General features: G+C 36.9%; 2 protein-coding genes and 1 long non-coding RNA gene across 3 annotated transcripts; 1 reads left to right on the top strand and 2 right to left on the bottom strand.

Moving 5' to 3' along the window:
- The first annotated feature begins 2,852 nt into the window (after positions 1–2,852).
- Positions 2,853–6,526, top strand: LOC122662891 (ferritin-3, chloroplastic-like). The gene is made up of 9 exons (XM_043858597.1): positions 2,853–3,249; positions 3,873–3,956; positions 4,068–4,128; positions 4,245–4,332; positions 5,366–5,427; positions 5,743–5,808; positions 5,946–6,009; positions 6,121–6,258; positions 6,350–6,526. The coding sequence occupies exons 1-8, from the start codon at positions 2,906–2,908 to the stop codon at positions 6,171–6,173; spliced, it is 822 nt and encodes a 273-aa protein (XP_043714532.1). The 5' UTR covers positions 2,853–2,905; the 3' UTR covers positions 6,174–6,258; positions 6,350–6,526.
- Positions 6,527–8,736: 2,210 nt separating this feature from the next.
- Positions 8,737–9,060, bottom strand: LOC122662910. The gene is made up of 2 exons (XR_006333097.1): positions 8,933–9,060; positions 8,737–8,851 (listed from the first exon to the last, which is right to left on the bottom strand). It is a non-coding gene; the product is annotated as an uncharacterized LOC122662910 (long non-coding RNA).
- A 2,086-nt stretch (positions 9,061–11,146) lies between these two features.
- On the bottom strand, positions 11,147–14,928 carry LOC122662896 (40S ribosomal protein S4). The gene is made up of 5 exons (XM_043858604.1): positions 14,815–14,928; positions 13,066–13,143; positions 12,791–12,971; positions 12,234–12,331; positions 11,147–11,761 (listed from the first exon to the last, which is right to left on the bottom strand). Exons 1-5 carry the CDS (start codon positions 14,815–14,817, stop codon positions 11,327–11,329), a joined length of 795 nt encoding a protein of 264 aa, XP_043714539.1. The 5' UTR covers positions 14,818–14,928; the 3' UTR covers positions 11,147–11,326.
- Positions 14,929–18,585: the final 3,657 nt, after the last annotated feature.

Genomic DNA, 18,585 nt, shown 5'->3' with positions numbered 1-18,585 from the left:
ATATTCTCCTAATACCTGAAATTACAATAGAAATTTCATAAGGTGAAATTCAGTTATGGTCATGGATAATTGATCACCTCCTTGCAATCCAATTTCACTTGAAGTTGAATGAAACCAGCAGCCACAGCTACTACAAGAGCACTTCGAATTGCAATAGCTTCACCTTGAGTCGTCAATCTAAAGTGAAGAAAATATGAGATTGCCTTCACCTGATAGCCTCTGTGATCTCTAAAAATGAAACCTATACCACCTTTTGAAGTTATATTTTCCGGCGCTATATCACGATTAACTTTATAGTAACCAACCACCTGTCCAATTGAGAATAACAGGTGTACTAGGCATAGAAGATACTTGAGCACTAGAAGGTGTAGATGATGATATATAGCTACCAATAGATGCAATATGGAACTCGAGAAAGGCTCGCTCGGCCACTATGATTACCTCTTGCGGGGTCCAATTTTTAGTGTTGAATATATAATCGTTCCTTGCTCTCCAAAGATACCAATACAAGAAAGAAGAACGGGATTTACCAAAAAAAAGAAGAAAAGAACGGGATAGAGATTCACGTGCGACTTTCTTATTTTGGCGATATAATGAGTCTCAATTATTTAACCAATTTGAGCATTTGGACACCTGATTTGTTGGAGGGCTATAAGTTAAGGAACTACCAAACTAAACCACCTTGGCAAATGGACACTCGAGGGGCAAGTGATCTGTAGTCTCTTTGTTTGCACCACAACGATGACATAATGGATCGATAGGTATTTGCCGTGAGAGGAATCCTTCACCAATAGCAATGCCTCTCCAAAAAAATGATTTAATTTTTGGTAGAATTTGGAGTGACCATATATGTTTCCACACTGAATCAAGAACATGCTTCTATTGATGTACACGAGAGGAAGAAGGACCCGTGGCAGCACTTTGAGGTTTAGATTTGATAAGAGGTTGTATGTTGATTTTACAGTAAACACTCCTGTTTTGGATACACCTCAAATTTGTCTATCCTCACTAGGATAAAGGCTCAATTTTATTTTGAGAATTGCATCCCTATCCTGTGAATGGAAGTATTGATGGCCATGTGATAAATAACTACCCCTAGAAAGATGCAAAAAAGGATTTTGTATCATTTCTTGATGCCCCAAACCTCTCACCCCCCCCCCCCCCAAAAAAAAGAGTAAATTACTCTAACCTCCCCTGGCTTTTCTGACAAATATAGGAACCTACCTGCCTTTCTGAAAAATACTCAAACCTCCCCTACTTTGCAAACTCCATTACACTTAGCCCCAGTCTGTTAATGTTTTAAGGGTAGATAACAGCTAAATTTGAAAATTGATTTTTATTGACCATACCCAAACCTAATATTTTAGCTTATAACATTCATGTTGTGGGGGTAAATTAGGTCTTTTGGAAAAGCATTCATCATGTCATATTGTTAGCTTTATTTTTTTTTTATAGGGAAGCAGTTTTCTGTATGGGAGTGTGGCCTACACCAGCACTCCCATGTGTGTCTCTCTCTCCTCCTTAAAATAAGGGGGCAGATATGTTTTTTCACATGGGGAGGAGAGAGATAGACTCATGGGAGTGTTAGTGTAGGCCACACTCCCATACAGAAAACTTTTTCCCTTTTTTATATTACCAAGTATAAAAATAAGGCCCCATTGTTGGTACACAAAAAATACACCCATCTAGGGTCATTAATTCGTTATTAGTCTCTCTACTTTACAAAGTCGATAATACCCTCACTATTTCTCGATGTTTATCCTAAAGTATTGACACCCATCAGTGGAAAAATTCATCCTTTATGAAGGGAATTGCCTCCTAAAATAATATCCCTCCTTTACCAATGATTTTCCCCTTTGGAAAACCCAAAATTAAGGTGGAGTGGTTAAAACATAACAAAAAAAAAGCTCTCAGTTTTCAATACTGCATTCCCATTACTTATTTAAACTGTTTTAAAATTATACAATAAATAAATGTATTAATCAATTATCAATGCAAGGGGGAAAGTAATACATTTAACAAAAACTCATAAGTTGACTTAAAACATGGCCATATAATTTGGGATAGGAAAAAATTGAAAAGGAGATCTCTCTTCAAGGGACAAATGGAATGTTTTCTATAAAGTGCCATTATCAAGGTTTAATAACCTAGAATCAGGTATGAGATATATCTCCATCATCAATTGAACCCTAGAAGATACAATTGGAAGCTAACATTTTCACGGATCTATAATTTTTTTTGGAGTTTTTATTCAGAAGTTTTGTAGATTTAACTACAACAGATAAATTTCATTTATTTTCTACAATTCTATAGAAGATGGGTGATTAAAAAAAAAAGGGCGATGTTCTCTGTGCCGTAACACAGGCTCCTGTGCTTGAACACAGCCTACGTTGCGATACAGAGAACATTCTCCCCCAAAAAAATTAGTATATTCATGAATGGTTTTCCTCCACAATAGGGAATTTATTGAAAAAGTCTCTCCCTCACTAATTTTGTTGTCACAGATGGACAACTAGTAAAGCAACCCTAACCCTCTCTCTCTCCCAGATTTTTTTGGTCACAGATGGACAAAATAGAACCCTAACTCTCAATTATTCACACAAATGGACCCTAACGTCTCCCTCTCTTGTGGGATATTTTCTTGGATTCCAGAACCACACACAGCATCTCCAGATAGGGCACGGGTTCACCACGCGCCTTCTCTATTAAAGCAATGCGATCCGTCCACGTGGAGAAAATCCAATGGTTGAAATGAGACACTGCCGCCTAAAACCACTTTATATCATCCTAACCACATTTCCTATGAATCCCCATCATCTATCATCTCCTCTGCATTTGCCTCCAGGTTCTCTCGCTTTCTCTCTCTTATCTGTGCCGATCTCTCATCCATTTTTGACCAGAGACAATGCTTCTCAGAGCTTCAGCTTCTGTTTTCTCTCTCTCAAACACACAAGGGGCCAGTCGAAGCCCTCTTCATTCTTTTTCTTCTTCTGTCTCGCCGTCGAGCTTGAACTCATCTTCTGCTTCATATCTGCCGACTCTAACGGGGAGAAATGGAGGAGAAGGGTTCGTAGTGTCGGCGTCAGCAAAAGAATCGAATAATCGGTTAGTGACTGGAGTTGTGTTTGAGCCCTTCGAAGAGATGAGGAAGGCGTCTCTGCTTTCTCTCGTTCCCGTCGCTCCCCATCAGTCACTTGCTCGCCAGATGTACGCTGACGAGTGTGAGGCTGCAATAAACGAACAAATCAAGTGTGTCTTGTTTCCCTTTCTTCTATCCCATTTCTTCTTGGTCGCGTATCTGATCTTTGCTTGGAATTTTGGAGACTTCAAGATTTTTCTCTTGTATTTTAATTTATGTCCATTTCGTATGTTTCTGAATCTTTTTGTATCTATCATTGTTATTGTTTCCATGTTTCTTCTTACTGAATCTCATTCTTGGGTGTATCAGATCCGATGTGTTTTTTTGGGGGGCCTTTATTGATTTATTGTTTTTTTAAAAATTTGGATCGATCTGTTTCATCCATATATTTGTCTATGTATCTTGTTATATTTTATGAATTTTTCATTTCCATCTAATGCATTTCTTCCTTTTTCTTTAACTTGTCTGTATTTTTGTATAATCTGTCTGTTTCTGTTCATTTGTGGTTATTAATCAGGTTTTATCAACAGTACATGTGGGTTTCCAAGATCTTTCACTTATTTCTTGTGCATTGCTTCTGTTGTTGTTTTAAAATGTGCCTCTCTAAACCTTTGCTTGAAAGGCTTATCATCGATTTCCATAGTCTTATGATTCTGTTTCTGTGAGTATTAATTATTAATATATGTTTCTGCTTCTTACTACCATTTGTTATCCTTCATTGCCTGACTTGCAGCGTGGAGTACAATGTGTCGTATGTGTATCATGCCCTGTACGCCTATTTTGACCGGGATAATGTTGCTCTCAAGGGCCTTGCCAAGTAATGCCTGAACCTCCCCCATCCCCCAACACACACACACACACACACTTGTGCCATGACTATTTCAATTGATAGGATATCTAGCTGATTATGAACTTCTATTGCTGTCAGATTTTTCAAGGAGTCTAGTGAAGAAGAAAGGCAACACGCAGAAAAACTGATGGAATATCAGGTGTTCGTCAAATCTGAAATCCTTGTTGTCTTGTTTTTTGTCTGTTTTATTTCGTGTATTCTCTGTTCAGTTCCTGGGGCGGATTTATAATACTGTTATGCCATGAAAATTCTCAGAACAAGAGAGGAGGAAGAGTAAAGCTACAGCCTATAGTGTCTCCCCAGTCTGAGTTTTATCATGAGGAGAAAGGAGATGCACTCTATGGTAGGTTAACATTCTCTCTGTTGGTGTATATGATGAGGAATGGAAATGATGGCATGTATTCCTATTAATATTCATTGTATAGTATGCAAATTCATATGTAGCAGATGTTTCTCTCTTTTATAACTCAGGTAATTGTATACAAGAGTATGCATCACCTTGTATTTGTGTCCACCATATTTCCTCCAGGTTTTTGTCTATGTTCAGCATATACTTGTGGACAATTAAATTCTAACTTATATGCCAAGTAAAGTTGCTTTGGAGCCTCCTTATGGTGTTTATGCAAGGCTGTTAGTGGGTGCTTGGAGTATTTGCAAATTGTCTTTTATGTTGACCCTTTGATGGCCAGGTGCTGTACCCATATGGAGAGTGATGCAACTTCTATTTGTGTTTGCTATATACATAATTTATGCATGAAGAGTAAACTGTGGCTATGACAATTAGAAGTTAGAGAATGAGTAAATACCTTTCTATATTTACAATTAATGCATCTGTCTATTTGTGGGATCCACCCTCCCTGAAGATGTGCAAGTGCAATGACCCATTTATGTCAGAAGTGGATGGACATTGATGTTACCTTTTGTGCATGTTTAATCGTAAAGACTTTTATTAGCATTATGCAAGAATAGATGGCCCTATATTTATATATAGGAAATGAAAAAAAGAAAATCAATTTCTTGGAGTTTCCTAAGCCTAGATGAACATACTTGATTATGAAAACTGCAATGTACTCGTGCCTTGTAGGCATCAACCATCGTCTTTTTGTCTTTATTGTATAGAAACATGGATATCTCTGTTCACTAGCATGCATATAGTGGTGTTTCTCCACTCCATGTGAAACGAGTTTACTGAATTAAATGAATCTTGAGGAGGGCTAAAAGTGGACACTGCGAAACTGGGTTCTGCTTTAACCTTTTCCATTGTGCCCTGTTTTGTTTGAAATACTATTTGCTCTCTCTTTCTCTTTTTTTGGGGTGCCATCTTTGCTTTGTTTCATAATCATTATTTGTTCCTTTTTTTGTTTTGGTTTGCTCAGCAATGGAGCTTGGATTGGCATTGGAGAAGTTAACGAATGAAAAGCTTCTGAAGTTGCACAGTGTAAAATCCCAGACTCTTCTGTATCTTGTGCACATGCTTGTGTGCTTTTTCAATGCTTACTCTTTTTTCTTTTTTGGACTGATGTTTCTACGAGTGCATGGGTTATCAATGCAATTTACAGAGCAGATTCTCTTATATTTAAAAAGCAAACACCTTACTGATAGACTCTCTAGGGCTTTATTTTTTTTTCAAAAAAAAAAAAAGGGTCCTTAAATGAACTGGGAAAGAATTGTTTTCCATACAGTCCACGAGTGTGTTGGCTTGGAATTTGACAGATCGGGCTTATTCTGAGATATCTTTGTTCCTGACCTATAGGTAGCGGAACAGAACCATGATGTGCAGATGACTGACTTCATTGAGGCCGAGTTTTTGACTGAGCAGGTGAAATCTGATATTTATGTTTACTTAAAACTATTTGAGTTGATGTTCCTGTTTTACATCAACTCTATGTTGATGAATATGTGCAATAGGGTTCCAAGAGTTTAACCCTCTTGGTTTTGATCTATCTATATATGTAGGTGGAAGCCATCAAGAAGATGTCCGAATATGTTGCTCAATTGAGACGGTTGGGCAAAGGACATGGTAAGATTCCAATTCTAAAATCCATCCACTGTTACTATGTGCTTTGAATCTTTCTCTTTTTTTAAATTTGATATTAAATATGCTAATAGGAGTTCTTATGTGGGTTTGCAGGAGTATGGCATTTTGACCAAATGCTCCTCCATGAAGACAATGGTGCTGCATGATGGTGTTAAAATAACAATTTCTGCCTTTATAAATGTTCTTTCAGGCTTTAGTGGTAGTGTTTCTTTTATAGATAGGGAGTACATTTCTAGAAAATCCCAAATGAATTTGATGATTTGAAGTTGATCCAAGTGGTGCTGCATGATGGTGTTACAATATCAATTTCCCCCTTCATTCTACACACAAGTTGCATTTAAATGAAGTTGATTTGAAGAAAATGCCTAATGAACTTTGATGCATCCTCTGGGTGCTTTGTTCTATGCTTTATGTAGGCAACTTCCCATGTCTCATGGGGTCCTTAAAGTGGGAAATATTTTTAGCTTTGAGTCGAGCAATATATGGTTATCGATCATCTTGCTCTCTTTTTTTTTTTTATTAGTTCTTTTGTTCTCATGTAGATTGTTACCAGTGTTTTAAAGATCGAGTCAGAATTGATGGGACTTGGCATCAATCTAAGCCGATTTCAATTAACCCTGATGCTTTTCTTATTGAGTCTGACCCAAGTCCGGCTCATTTTCGGACAATTTGAATCGGAGCTGATGGAACCGAACTTCATTCAGAGTTTTTAAACCTGTCAAATTTATATTGGGTCAGATTTTCAAAGTTATATATCCATTCAATTGATTTCAGTGTGTTGTGACTGGTGTATAATTCTAGTTACTCAAAAGTTCAACCCAGATTGTTGTTGGAAAACATATTTTATCAGTCTCTATATATTTTTATTCATGAATCATGGTAGGTGGTAAAATTTTTTGGTTAGTTCATTCTAGCCTGGAACTGGGAGGCATTACAGAATGGTGAAAAGAAATCTATAAACGAAAATATAGAGAAGGTAAGCAAAGTTTCAAAATCCATTTGGGAGGTGGTTGATTGATCAAGTCATATAATGATCGTGCCAATTGCTTTAGTCACAGTTGTGGGGGTGGGGGGGGGGGGGGGAGAGGAATTGTTGCAGTGACCAATTTTTATGAATTGAAAACAGCAAGCAATATCATTGGATAAACCCAAAAAAAGAAAGAAAAAAGAGGTGAGGAAAAAATGTGGCCACCGTATGTTCTTCATCGTACCTCATAGCTCATCTCTTTATACCTTTAGAGGGCCAGCACCTTCCTTGATGTAATGTATAATTGGATTTTGTTTCTTCCCTTGTATGTTTACAAGATAGCTCGGGCATTGTCAATGCTCAACAATATAGGATTAACAAATTAGAAGAAAAATGGTTATAAATATATAACAGGAAATCATCTTAAATCACTTAAAAGAGGATCCACTATTATTACCGAGATTGCAATTGGTTCCTAGCTAATGATTTGCCCTACTGCCTAAAAGATCTGAACCTGGTCCAATTTTGTACCCAATTGACAATCAGATTGGTTCAGAATCTTCTAATATGATGCCTAATTTAGAAGTAGCCTCCTATTTGAGTCCATACCAAACAAAATATAAAATAAAATGTTGTTTTTCTTTCTTGGAATCACCTGTATTGCCTACCTGTTTTGATCGTTGAGTCGGAATTTTAAATTAATTTGGGTGGTTAACAAGTCTAATTCGTTTGTTGTGTTGTGTGGGGCATGAAAAATTCCATGTCTCCTTGAGAGTCATAACTCCATTTTGTTCCATTGAAACCTCAGTTGGTTAGAGGTGATGTTTAAGTTTTCAGCTCGGTTGAGTAACGCAAACTACCTCAAACAGAATAATAATTTCTTTTGAGCCATTGAAGGTTCTAAAAAATGTTCTAAGACAAAAGGGTTCAATGTCTCAGATCTCTCATCCAGTCTTTGTTTGAAGGCATATCGCAGCAGGATAGTTCTGGCAATGGTATTATCTTCTGAACTCATTAAGGTGAAGTTTTACATTGCCAGACCAAGGTGTTCTATTTCAATGTTAGTTTGAAAGTGTTGGCTTTGGGGTGAAGGTCTAATTGCTGCCCAACAGCTTCAGTTGGATAATTTTATTTTGGAGGAGATTCTCAGCATATTATTATGGTTTTTTCTGAGGTTAAGGGGTCATTTGGCTAGGTATACTGTAAGAAATAAGTGCTTAATAAATAAGAATTTTTTAAACCACTTATTTCGAGCACTTGTTGATACTAACATATGTTCCCCCCCAATCCCCCAATTAAGAGTCATAACCTCACAAACCTATTTCACTAAGGCCTAGTTTGCAGAAAAAAAAAATCAAAATTTCAACAGGGTCTCAGGTTGGAAGTAAAATGAAAAGCTATTGATGATTTTACTGCACTTTAGGCTATTGACACTACTCATTTCACATCTTACCAAACAGACCCTAAAAGATAGTGTACCAAATTTAATTGCTTGAAAGACCATCAAATTAAGGAATGGTGGGTTCATTTATTACTCCCTTTACTATAAAGTATTTGTTTTAGTTCAAATAATTCAACCTTTGCTGCTATTTACACACACAAGGAGAAAATTAACTCTACTCCCTTTGTAGTTTATACTTTGGAGCATCTGAGAACAACCCTCCTTAGGAAGATCTATGTTTCATCAAGTTGGCTTAAAGCAAAACCTCCAATACCAATATTTCTTCTTGCTCTGGTTTTTGGGGACAGTAGGAGAACTAGAGAAATGAATCATCTCCCACATCACTCGGATATCTTTATATTCTCTGCAAGATTCCATGTCCTCATGAAGTTTCACTAGTCCATGCTTTCTATTACCTATCATTCACACACACACACATACATATATGAATAAATGAGAGAGAGAGAGAGATTAGATTGCAATATTTGCAGTCTCACCTGTTTTGTGTCTGTAGGTAAAGCGTGAAGTAATAGAGAAGACTAGACGCTTTGTTTGGTAGAGGAATTTGGTCTTGAAGCACCACCGTCTCCTCCATCTCTCCATCATCTATATCACTGACTTCTCTCGTGGGCCGTGGCTATAACTCCAGACAGACACTAATCTCATCGGTCCTTTTTTATCTTCTCCCAGTCCCAACTCCCAACCTCCCTCCTTTCCCCATTAAAATATTCCAATGTACAATAAAATAAAAAGAATCTGAGGTGGGAGAAAGCAACATCCAGGAGGATGGGGACCTCAGACTCTTAGAGACACCTGTGTGAGCTTTTACACAATTTCCCATCAAGTTTTGGTTGAATACCATCAGTGTCCTTGCAAACTTTAATTCAATAACTTTTACATTAAAAAGACAAATAGTTTTCTTTTTCTTTTGGGGTGTTTGGTTTGTTTATGAGGGGGGTTTAATAAAAAAAATTTGTTGGGGGGGGGGGGGGGGGTTATGAAAAATAACAACTTAGATTAATATAAACTATTAAGTATTAACTACATTATCATTTCTACCCAAATAAAAAAAAAAAAAACACAACATCATAAATCTTGTTCATAGGAGGGAGAAAAGAGATGGACACAGGAAGCTACTAGTGTACACTACACAGCCTGACAGCGTTCTTTTCTATATCTTAGGGGTTCATTTATTAGATTCAATGTTTTAGATAACTTTCATAGAGAGGCTGTTTCGAAACTTGAACTGGTCTTCTCGCGTTGAGTTGTGTTTGAACGTAGGTACAATCTGAGACACAACACCGATTAATGTTCTTTCTTCAACAAAACTATGTAAATGAACGAATATTTATTTTTCTACTTAATCAACTCCAATTGAACAAATGATGTACACATGAATAGAAACCTTTAGATTTACCTCACAATACAAAATTTCAGCCCTTGCAAGATCTGTAATGTGCTACAAAGAAGGTGAGCCGTCCATAAATACCATATGGACAGGTCCATCCATAAAACCTGCCACCATCCATAGCATCTATAGAGATTTTGTTTGTTCTCTCTTAACTCTACAACCAAAGATTCTCGTCCGCACGCTCTATGAAGTTGGTGGTGGGGAACTCAGGTCAACGGTTAGTTGGATTGTCTTTAGTCCTCTCTCTCTCTCTCTCTCTCTCTCTCTCTCAAGAGAATACATCTAAATTTAAATTCCATTATTAAAGTTAAATAAGTCTAAGATCATTAAGTGAGTACTGAGACAAACGACTGGTGCGACTGGTGCCTTATGTCCCAAGCCGCTAGTTTAATCCATCGGATTAAATATGGAAATTTGGGTTCTTTCTTGGATTCCATTCTGGTCTTCCACAAGAATTCAACTCCCTTTTCGAGACACCTATCTTAACTAGACACTCACCATCGCCATCCAGCCACTCCAAACTATACACATTTGGGCAATCACACATGTATGACTTCTATTCACTACTCTCTAATTTTTTGCCTCATCACTTATCCAATTCGTATCATTGTTGTTTGAAAAACTGATTTAGGCATCAGAGAGTCTCCATTATAGTTGGTGGTGACCTCGCTTTGGGTAAAAAATGTATTAGTAGACCTCAATAAAGGCAAATTTATCTTTTTTTTTTCCTTGGCAAACAAACACGCTTAATGTTCGCTCCTCAAATCACCAATATAGTTGTATGCTGTTAAATTTGCTATAGCAGAATAGAATAGACTTAAACCCTGCTTGTTAGATGGAAAGAAATTGAAAAAGTGAAGAGTGGAAAATTTGTATTGCACAAATTCCCAGAGACCGGAGTTACTAGTAGACCTAGATAATATCCCATTTTTCTTTAGCAATTTCAATTTCTGACGAATAGATTTTTCAACCACCACTCAAATCTCAAAACAGCTACTCTTTTTTTTTGTGCCAAGACCAATCTCAAGAGAGCTGCAAAAACAACCAAAGCAACAATTCTGCAATCAAATTGGTTACCGAACCAGCAGGCAGCAGTACTGTTAGCCACAGTTGAACAATCTTGTTGCTCACCCGTATGAGACAAATCCCACAAGCATGATCCAGAACCTCTGGAAAGGCCTATTGTAAATAAGGGTTGCATCATGAATAGATGCTCACTTCAACCAAGACCCCTAACCTGATTGAGCGCACAAAACGATCTCCAAACACAATAATAAATAGAATCCCAATCTTCTTTTATCTCTCCATCAATCCACAACAGAAATTTTAAATCTGGATTGCTGAGTACAAAACTTTGTCCAAACTACCAAAAGACCAACAAAATTTAAATTCTTAAGTCCGATAGATAGATCATCAGAGCTAAACAGCAGATTCAAACTAACAAAACCAGCTATACCACTAAAACTGTTATCATAAAGCTTTAAGCAGTGGTAGCTGCTTGGGCTGCAAGCCTCTTCCTGGCCTCTTCAATGATTGACAACTTAATACCCTTGCCCTTAGGCAGAGATATCCAAGACTTGGAACCTTTGCCAATTGTGAAGACATTGCCCAAACGAGTGGCAAACTCGTGGCCAGTGGAATCCTGAATGTGGATGGTCTCAAAGCTACCCTTATGCTTCTCCCTGTTCTTGATAATCCCTACACGACCCCTGTTCCTACCTCCAGTAACCATGACCACGTTTCCCACATCAAACTTGATGAAGTCAACGATCTTGTTACTCTCAAGGTCGAGCTTGATGGTATCATTGGCCTTAATGAGTGGGTCGGGATAACGGATTGTGCGTCCATCATAGGTGTTGAGGTATGGGATACCCTTCTGCCCAAATTGCACAGACCGGACCTTGCAGAGCTTAAACTGGCAAGAAAGAAAAGGTGAAGGAACATCAGATAAACAAAGGTTCACCTTCATATTATATACCAAGAGCATAAAAAATTTAACAAAAAAAAAACCCTGCTCCATCAATCAAAGAGTATGGTAATAGCATTTGTAACTGATACAAGAGGCCAACCACCAGGGACATAGGTACAACCATCCAATATAAGAATCTTAAAATGCCCAAATATAATAAAAATGAATCCGCGTTTTTGATTATTCAAATGCTTATTTGACCTAGTTGTGCTAGTCAACTGCTAGTCAATTGTGTACTCTATCAAGTGGTGCAATTCAAGGCCCAGTATGCATTGGAATTTTGTGATAGATGTCAAGATATCAAGAAAATAACTAAGCAAAACTGCAAAACTTCTGCTTAAAAAAAGGGACTAGAATATTACTGGAAAAAAAAAGTACAGATCAATAGTAGACATATGACATAGATCTGCAGACTAACCTTGGCCTCTTCATCTTTGATTGAGTGCAGACGGAAACGACCCTTGGTATCATAAAGGAGACGGAAATCCTCGTTTGTTTTAGGAATTGACACTACATCTGGAAATCAAGGTACAGGCAATATTAAATTTCGAGACTTAAAATTACAAGATCAATACTCCCCCCCCCCCGGGAGGTTTCTCTATTAAAATAACTAGATCAATACATCTGGCAATCAAGGAAAATGATCTTATAATTTAGGAACACACTACATCATTGCAGGACTAAAGAAGCTGTTCTGATTGCCCTTGGCATATATAGGACTTAAAAGAGTGGATGGGCAATAAATGCACTTCCACTGAGGAGATTTTAACACACAGCATAAGGATAATTTCTTGAGAACACCACACATAAGTGAAAATAACCATATACGGTATGTGCAAATTTTCCACACACGTGCCACAGGACAGACAGCCAGATTTCTTCCATCCTCCCATTTCTGAGTGAGGAATTGTCTCTAAACTTCAACAAACTGAAGAAGCGCAATTTAGACAAAACAATGAATTGGCGAACACATACCCATAAACCCACTGGGGTACGTCTTATCAGTCCTAACCTTCCCATCAACAAGAACTTGTCGCTGCATCAGTATAGCAATGACCTCACGGTATGTGAGGGCATATTTCAGGCGGTTTCTCAAGATAAGAATCAGAGGCAAGCATTCCCTGGCTTTGTGGGGCCCTGATGATGGCTTTGGAGCCTGCACCACAAAACAGACACAATGAGAGGAACTGGATATTAAAAAGAAACATAACAACAGAAAAAGGGACAGGTTAAAGGAATTCTATACTTACAAATGCACCACCAAGTTTGTCTAACATCCAATGCTTTGGTGCATTGAGCCTCTTCAAATGCTTTTTCAAACCTCGAGCCTGAAATAAACACCAGCAGTGGTTGTGGTGAGCTCATTTACAATATTTATATTTCCCCTCAAATTGAAGACAACGAATTTAAATTGTAGAAAAGTATAAAACATAGATAAGGGTAAAAAATCCTTATCCAAAAGAACTCAAAGCAAAGGAGAGGAACAAAGGTTCCAGTTGTCTTGTTTTAACAATATAACATGTACCCAATCAGTGACAATTTATAGCAGTATGAACACTAATACTCACACGACTTGTCATTCACTGTTGCTACCAAAATGCTCTGCTTAAATCTACTTCCACCAATGTATATAATTTATAAATATTCAACAGAAAGGTGTAGAGAGTTGCAAAAAGTGACAAACCAAAACCCCTTGAACGAGGCTAATCATATCATGTTAAATTCCATGCGATAACAAGGGAAACAAAAGATGTAACAAAATTAATAACAAATTCAAATGTGGTGGCTATCACACCTTATGGCGCATGAGAAAATATATATATATAATTTTGTCACTGCTTTTAGGAATCTCTAACAATATGTGCCATAACCAACAATGACTTCATATCATAATTTCTCATTGCATAATAATTGATCATGCTTACCATCCACCATCATAATTATTACCACAATTTTGACTTATAATTTAATTACTAAAATTCATAAGCTTAAATCTGTAGAGTGTTACCTGGAGCTGTCCAATCCACAAAATTTCAATTCACTGTAAACATAATTCTTTTAGTTACAGATGAGATCTCCTCTTGATTTAATTTTTGTTGTGTTAGCCCAAAAATGATAAATCGTCTCTTAGATGATATGCATTTGTCTCATTGAACATATTTTAACCATTCAACAGTTCTACTTCCAGGTAGTTCAAAAATGTAATTTCATGCCAACACGTTACAATACTATTTTTTTTATGAAACGAGTTACAAAATTTGAAACTTCTAGGCTGCGTTTGGTATGCATTCTTAGAATGCATTCTAGGTCGATTTTGCATTCTTGATTGATAAAAACAACTATTTTTATCATCCAGGAATGCAAAATCAAGCTAGAATGCGTTCCAAGAATCCATACCAAACGCAACCTAGGTATCTACCAAACAAATCGTTTTGCTTTTTTGGTGGGGTAGTGAGATTGTTATTTTATAATGGCTAACATGTAGTCTGACATGAAAATACCATTGTGAAATGGAACATCTTGGAACACATTTGAGTATCATAATCTGAGTAAAAAAAAAAAAAAAAACCCAGAGCAACTAACATAAAAAACTTGTGCCTAGAACATCACAATAAATATCATGTACACAATACCATACAAGTTTCTGAAACCCTAAATGCAGGCCGCATGAGTGTGGGAGAAACACATAATCCAAAATTTTTTTTAAAAAATCAGATGCCCAAATTTCTTATGAATGGTTAGGAAACTAATTATCACCATTAGGAGGGGCTCTGAAACGCCTAAATCTGCAACGAAGGACGCAAAACAAATTTAAACTGGGAAAAAAAACTTTCTGAACAAGATCTAAAATAAAACTTCGATCATAGGAGTTAAAATCAACGACTTCTTCTGACCCAGAAATCAAATCTAAGTTTACAAATGTCGATGGATGGTAACAGCAGAAGAAGACTGTAACGATATACTAATGGAAGGAAAACGAAATCAAGACCAAAACGAACCATGATTGCTGTTTCTTCGAAACCTCTCGCCCCTGTCTTCGACCTAGAACGGACTACGCCTCCGCAGCTTCTTCAGCCTTATAAAGAGCAGGAAGAAATGTGCGAGCCCAAAACCCTAACGAAGTGAGTGATACAGATATAAAACCTGGGTTATATATGGTGATCAGACCGGCCCTAGGTCTAGCCCAAACAGTCGGCCCTAATCTTGAAAATTTTTGGGCCATTCCTGGCCTTAATCCAATATAAGTAAGGGTTGTATAGACTCACATCACTACATCAGTAAGGGACTAAGGGTATTATAGACTCACATCAGCCCAGCCTGACCATCCAACAGTGCCGTTTACCAAAACAAAAAAAGACCATCCAACAATGCCCGAATTGAAACAGTTCAAGGGTTATTTTCCAAAAAAAAAACAATACAAGGCTTAAGGAATTTTTTTTTTTAAATATTGTTGTAGGTTGGCGAAAGAAAAAAAAAAACCATTTGGGAGGGATTTGGATTTTTGATATGGGCTCAATTCAATACCGAACCGTTATCGTATCGTACCTAATACAATTCGGAAAGGTACGGTATTAGTGTAGAGGTTGATAACGATGATACATACCGATACCTCGAATTATCAAACATCGGTATTGTACCGTATTATCATAATATATACTTATATATATATATATATATATATATATATATATATATATATATATATATATATATATATATATATATATATATATATATATATATATATATATATCTAATTTATATATATAAGAATATAACATAGTAAATATGATATATTCCATACTATATATACTAATTTATAGATATGTAATATAGAAAATCGTATAACACATATTGTATACCATGTCGTGTACATATTGCATTAAATCGTATATCGTACCAATACCATACCAACCCATTTCCAATGAATTGCAAGACCAAGAAAACAAAGTTACATTCCAATTGGAGGAGAAAATGGCCAAAGAAGAAATTACGTGGCACTAGAAATTAGGGGTGTAAGATTGGCCTTGTTAGCCCGAGCCAGCCCTGAGCCTAAATAGGGCTTAGACTGGATTTTACAACCTTGAGGGCGTGTTAGGGTTGAAATTTTTAGGCCCTGAATCAGGGTTGGGCTGGACTAGGGTTGAGGGCCTTGGCTAAGCTCAACCTGGCGCTGTGTTAGGTTATGCTTTGCAATTTATTATTTACACTCTTGCAATTTTTGTGTAATATCTTTTTTTTTTTTTTTTTTTTTTTTTTTTTGGGTGAATATGTAATATCTAATTATCTATTGATTTACCAACAAAAGACTAATTATCTATTGAACGAAAATATTAACAATTTTAAGATTGGACTAAGTTTTTTAACATAACGAAAAGTCTAATAGTCAATTGAATATGAAACAAACCAATACCCGATCACATGTGTGTCATTTTTTTAATGCAATGATGTAAATGGCAAAAATCAGGGTCAATCAGGGCCAACCTGGCCTAGCCCAACCCTGATCGGGTTGGGTTGGGCCTGGGCTGAGATATCTCAGCCCGATCTAGGTCTAGGTTGGGCTTAGGTTGAGTTAAGAGGACTCAGGGTTGAGCTAAGGTTTTAAAAAGCCCGGCCCAACCCTACCTTGTTTCACCCCTACCAGAAATTAAAGTTATCTTGGATCCAAAGTGAAGATAAGAATCTTGTCGTTTTCCATGTGACTAGTGTACAATATAGGCAACGAAATCGGATCCTCAGACTAAAACTAGCTTATGGGGAGTGAGAATGAAACTAAACAGGAAATGTATGAAGGACTTTTAAAGCATTTTGACTCCGTTTGGTTGCAAGGAGAATTAAAGTGAAGGGAAGTGAAATTTTTTTACTTAAAAAAGAAATTTGTGTAATCATTACCCCATGTGACGATGTCACTAACTTCAAATCATTATATATTTGATTATTAAATTCCACTTTACTTTGCATCCAATTCCCTTTGGTTTGAAATGTAAAATAAACATTACATGTAAAATGTATCATTACTAGATATGGTAAGGAATGTAAGTAGTTTATAGAATCACATGAGGTAATGATTACAAGTGTTTATTTTTTACGTTTGAAGAATTTATCTTCCTTTCCCTTTAATTCCCCTTGCAACCAAACGGAGCCTTTAGTGCAAGAGTCTCACCCCAAAATTTTGATCTGGATGCATTGCAACATGTGCTAGGATCAGTTCAACAAGTTATTAACAATGACTTCAACGAAATGTTGTATCGCATTCCTACTATGGAAGAGGCTTTAAGGGCTCTATCAATTATGGAACCTTAAAAGTCCTCAAGGCCTAAAAGATTTCCTTTGTTATTTTTCGGAGTTAGATCCTCTGGGGCTTGGAGTTGAGCGGTCATCTTATTGCACTCAACTCACAGGGTACCAGGTGGAATTAATGCTGATCCAATACTTGGTAAATGATGACAACTCAATGATTAAAAATTATCGCTCAAAATTAAAAAATGTCAAACCACCCAACTTTACTCGATGATGTATGTGCATGAAAACTGTTGCCATTTTAATTTACTGCATAGTTTTAAAACAAAAAAATCACAATTTGTTTCCCCTTTCAAAACCGTGGTTCACTGGTAAAGCAGAAAAGCTATGCCCATTTTTTGATTTGATGATTGATTCAGTTTTAAAAACTATGAATAGAAGTATACCTAGAAATATAGAATATGATACCTCTTATTCAAGAATTCATTTTTTAGTTTTATTTGGGGAGCAATGTTCTTGGATGGCACGTCACGTCCACTACTCAATCAAATTATGGCACAAATGAATGTCCAACATCTCATTTGGATGGGGTTAAAATTTCATGGAAAATCTTCTATTCACATTTACATAATGAAAATCTACCATCGTAAGGTCTTAAATACCAGCCCCTTATTTTATGAAGAGTTGGGATGAACTACCCACATGGGGAGCAGTGGCGAGTGGGGATAGATCCCAACCCTCCATGGGTTGTGGGACCCACATCCCATGGAGGGTTCAGATTTGTCCCTATCGTCCTCAAGTGGGGGAATAGATCCGAACTCTTTTATGAATAGTCAACATTATCTCCCCATTGCGTGATATCTTATGGATACCAATTTAATGCTGCAGTCAAAAGAAAATTATGTCCATTAAAATTTTATTAAAAAATATTAAATAAATATAAATTTAAACTATGCCAAGAGAGCCTAAATGACCAACCTAGGAAATGATGATCACATGACCATTCCACAAGGCATGGAAAGGTGGATACTCTAGGACTTGGCTCTTGTGCAACCGTGGCAGGACCTGCATAGATGCAACACCAAAACCACCCCAAATACAAAGGGTGGGGGGGGGGTGGTCATTTCACATGTGGGGCTAGGTGGGACCCACCTATGAAATGACTACCTTACCCTTGTTTTTGCTGTCGTTTAGCGGTACTACAGCTATGCAGCTCCCGCTACGATTGCACAAGATCTTTTTCCAGATACTCTACCGCTTGACCATTAAAACTAATATACCAAAAAAAAATTGGAATAGATACATTTGACCTTTTCCACACCCTGTTAAACGTGGGCGCCTTGTGCACTGGTATGGCGTTATACCACTTCGATGTCAGTTAAAACAAAAAAAAACAATTTCATTGTTTGATGGCGTATCCGTTACAACTTACAATAAAATATTGTATTCGACATGACATTTTCGCTATTGTTGGTAACGTGTCACTTTGCAATTAGAGTAACTCGCATCACACACTTTTGCGTGCAAGA

Source organism: Telopea speciosissima, chromosome 1, assembly GCF_018873765.1.
Source record: "Telopea speciosissima isolate NSW1024214 ecotype Mountain lineage chromosome 1, Tspe_v1, whole genome shotgun sequence".
Classification (NCBI taxonomy): Eukaryota; Viridiplantae; Streptophyta; class Magnoliopsida; order Proteales; family Proteaceae; genus Telopea; species Telopea speciosissima.
Note: the sequence above shows the minus strand (reverse complement) of the source record. Positions and strands in the feature narration are given on the sequence as shown.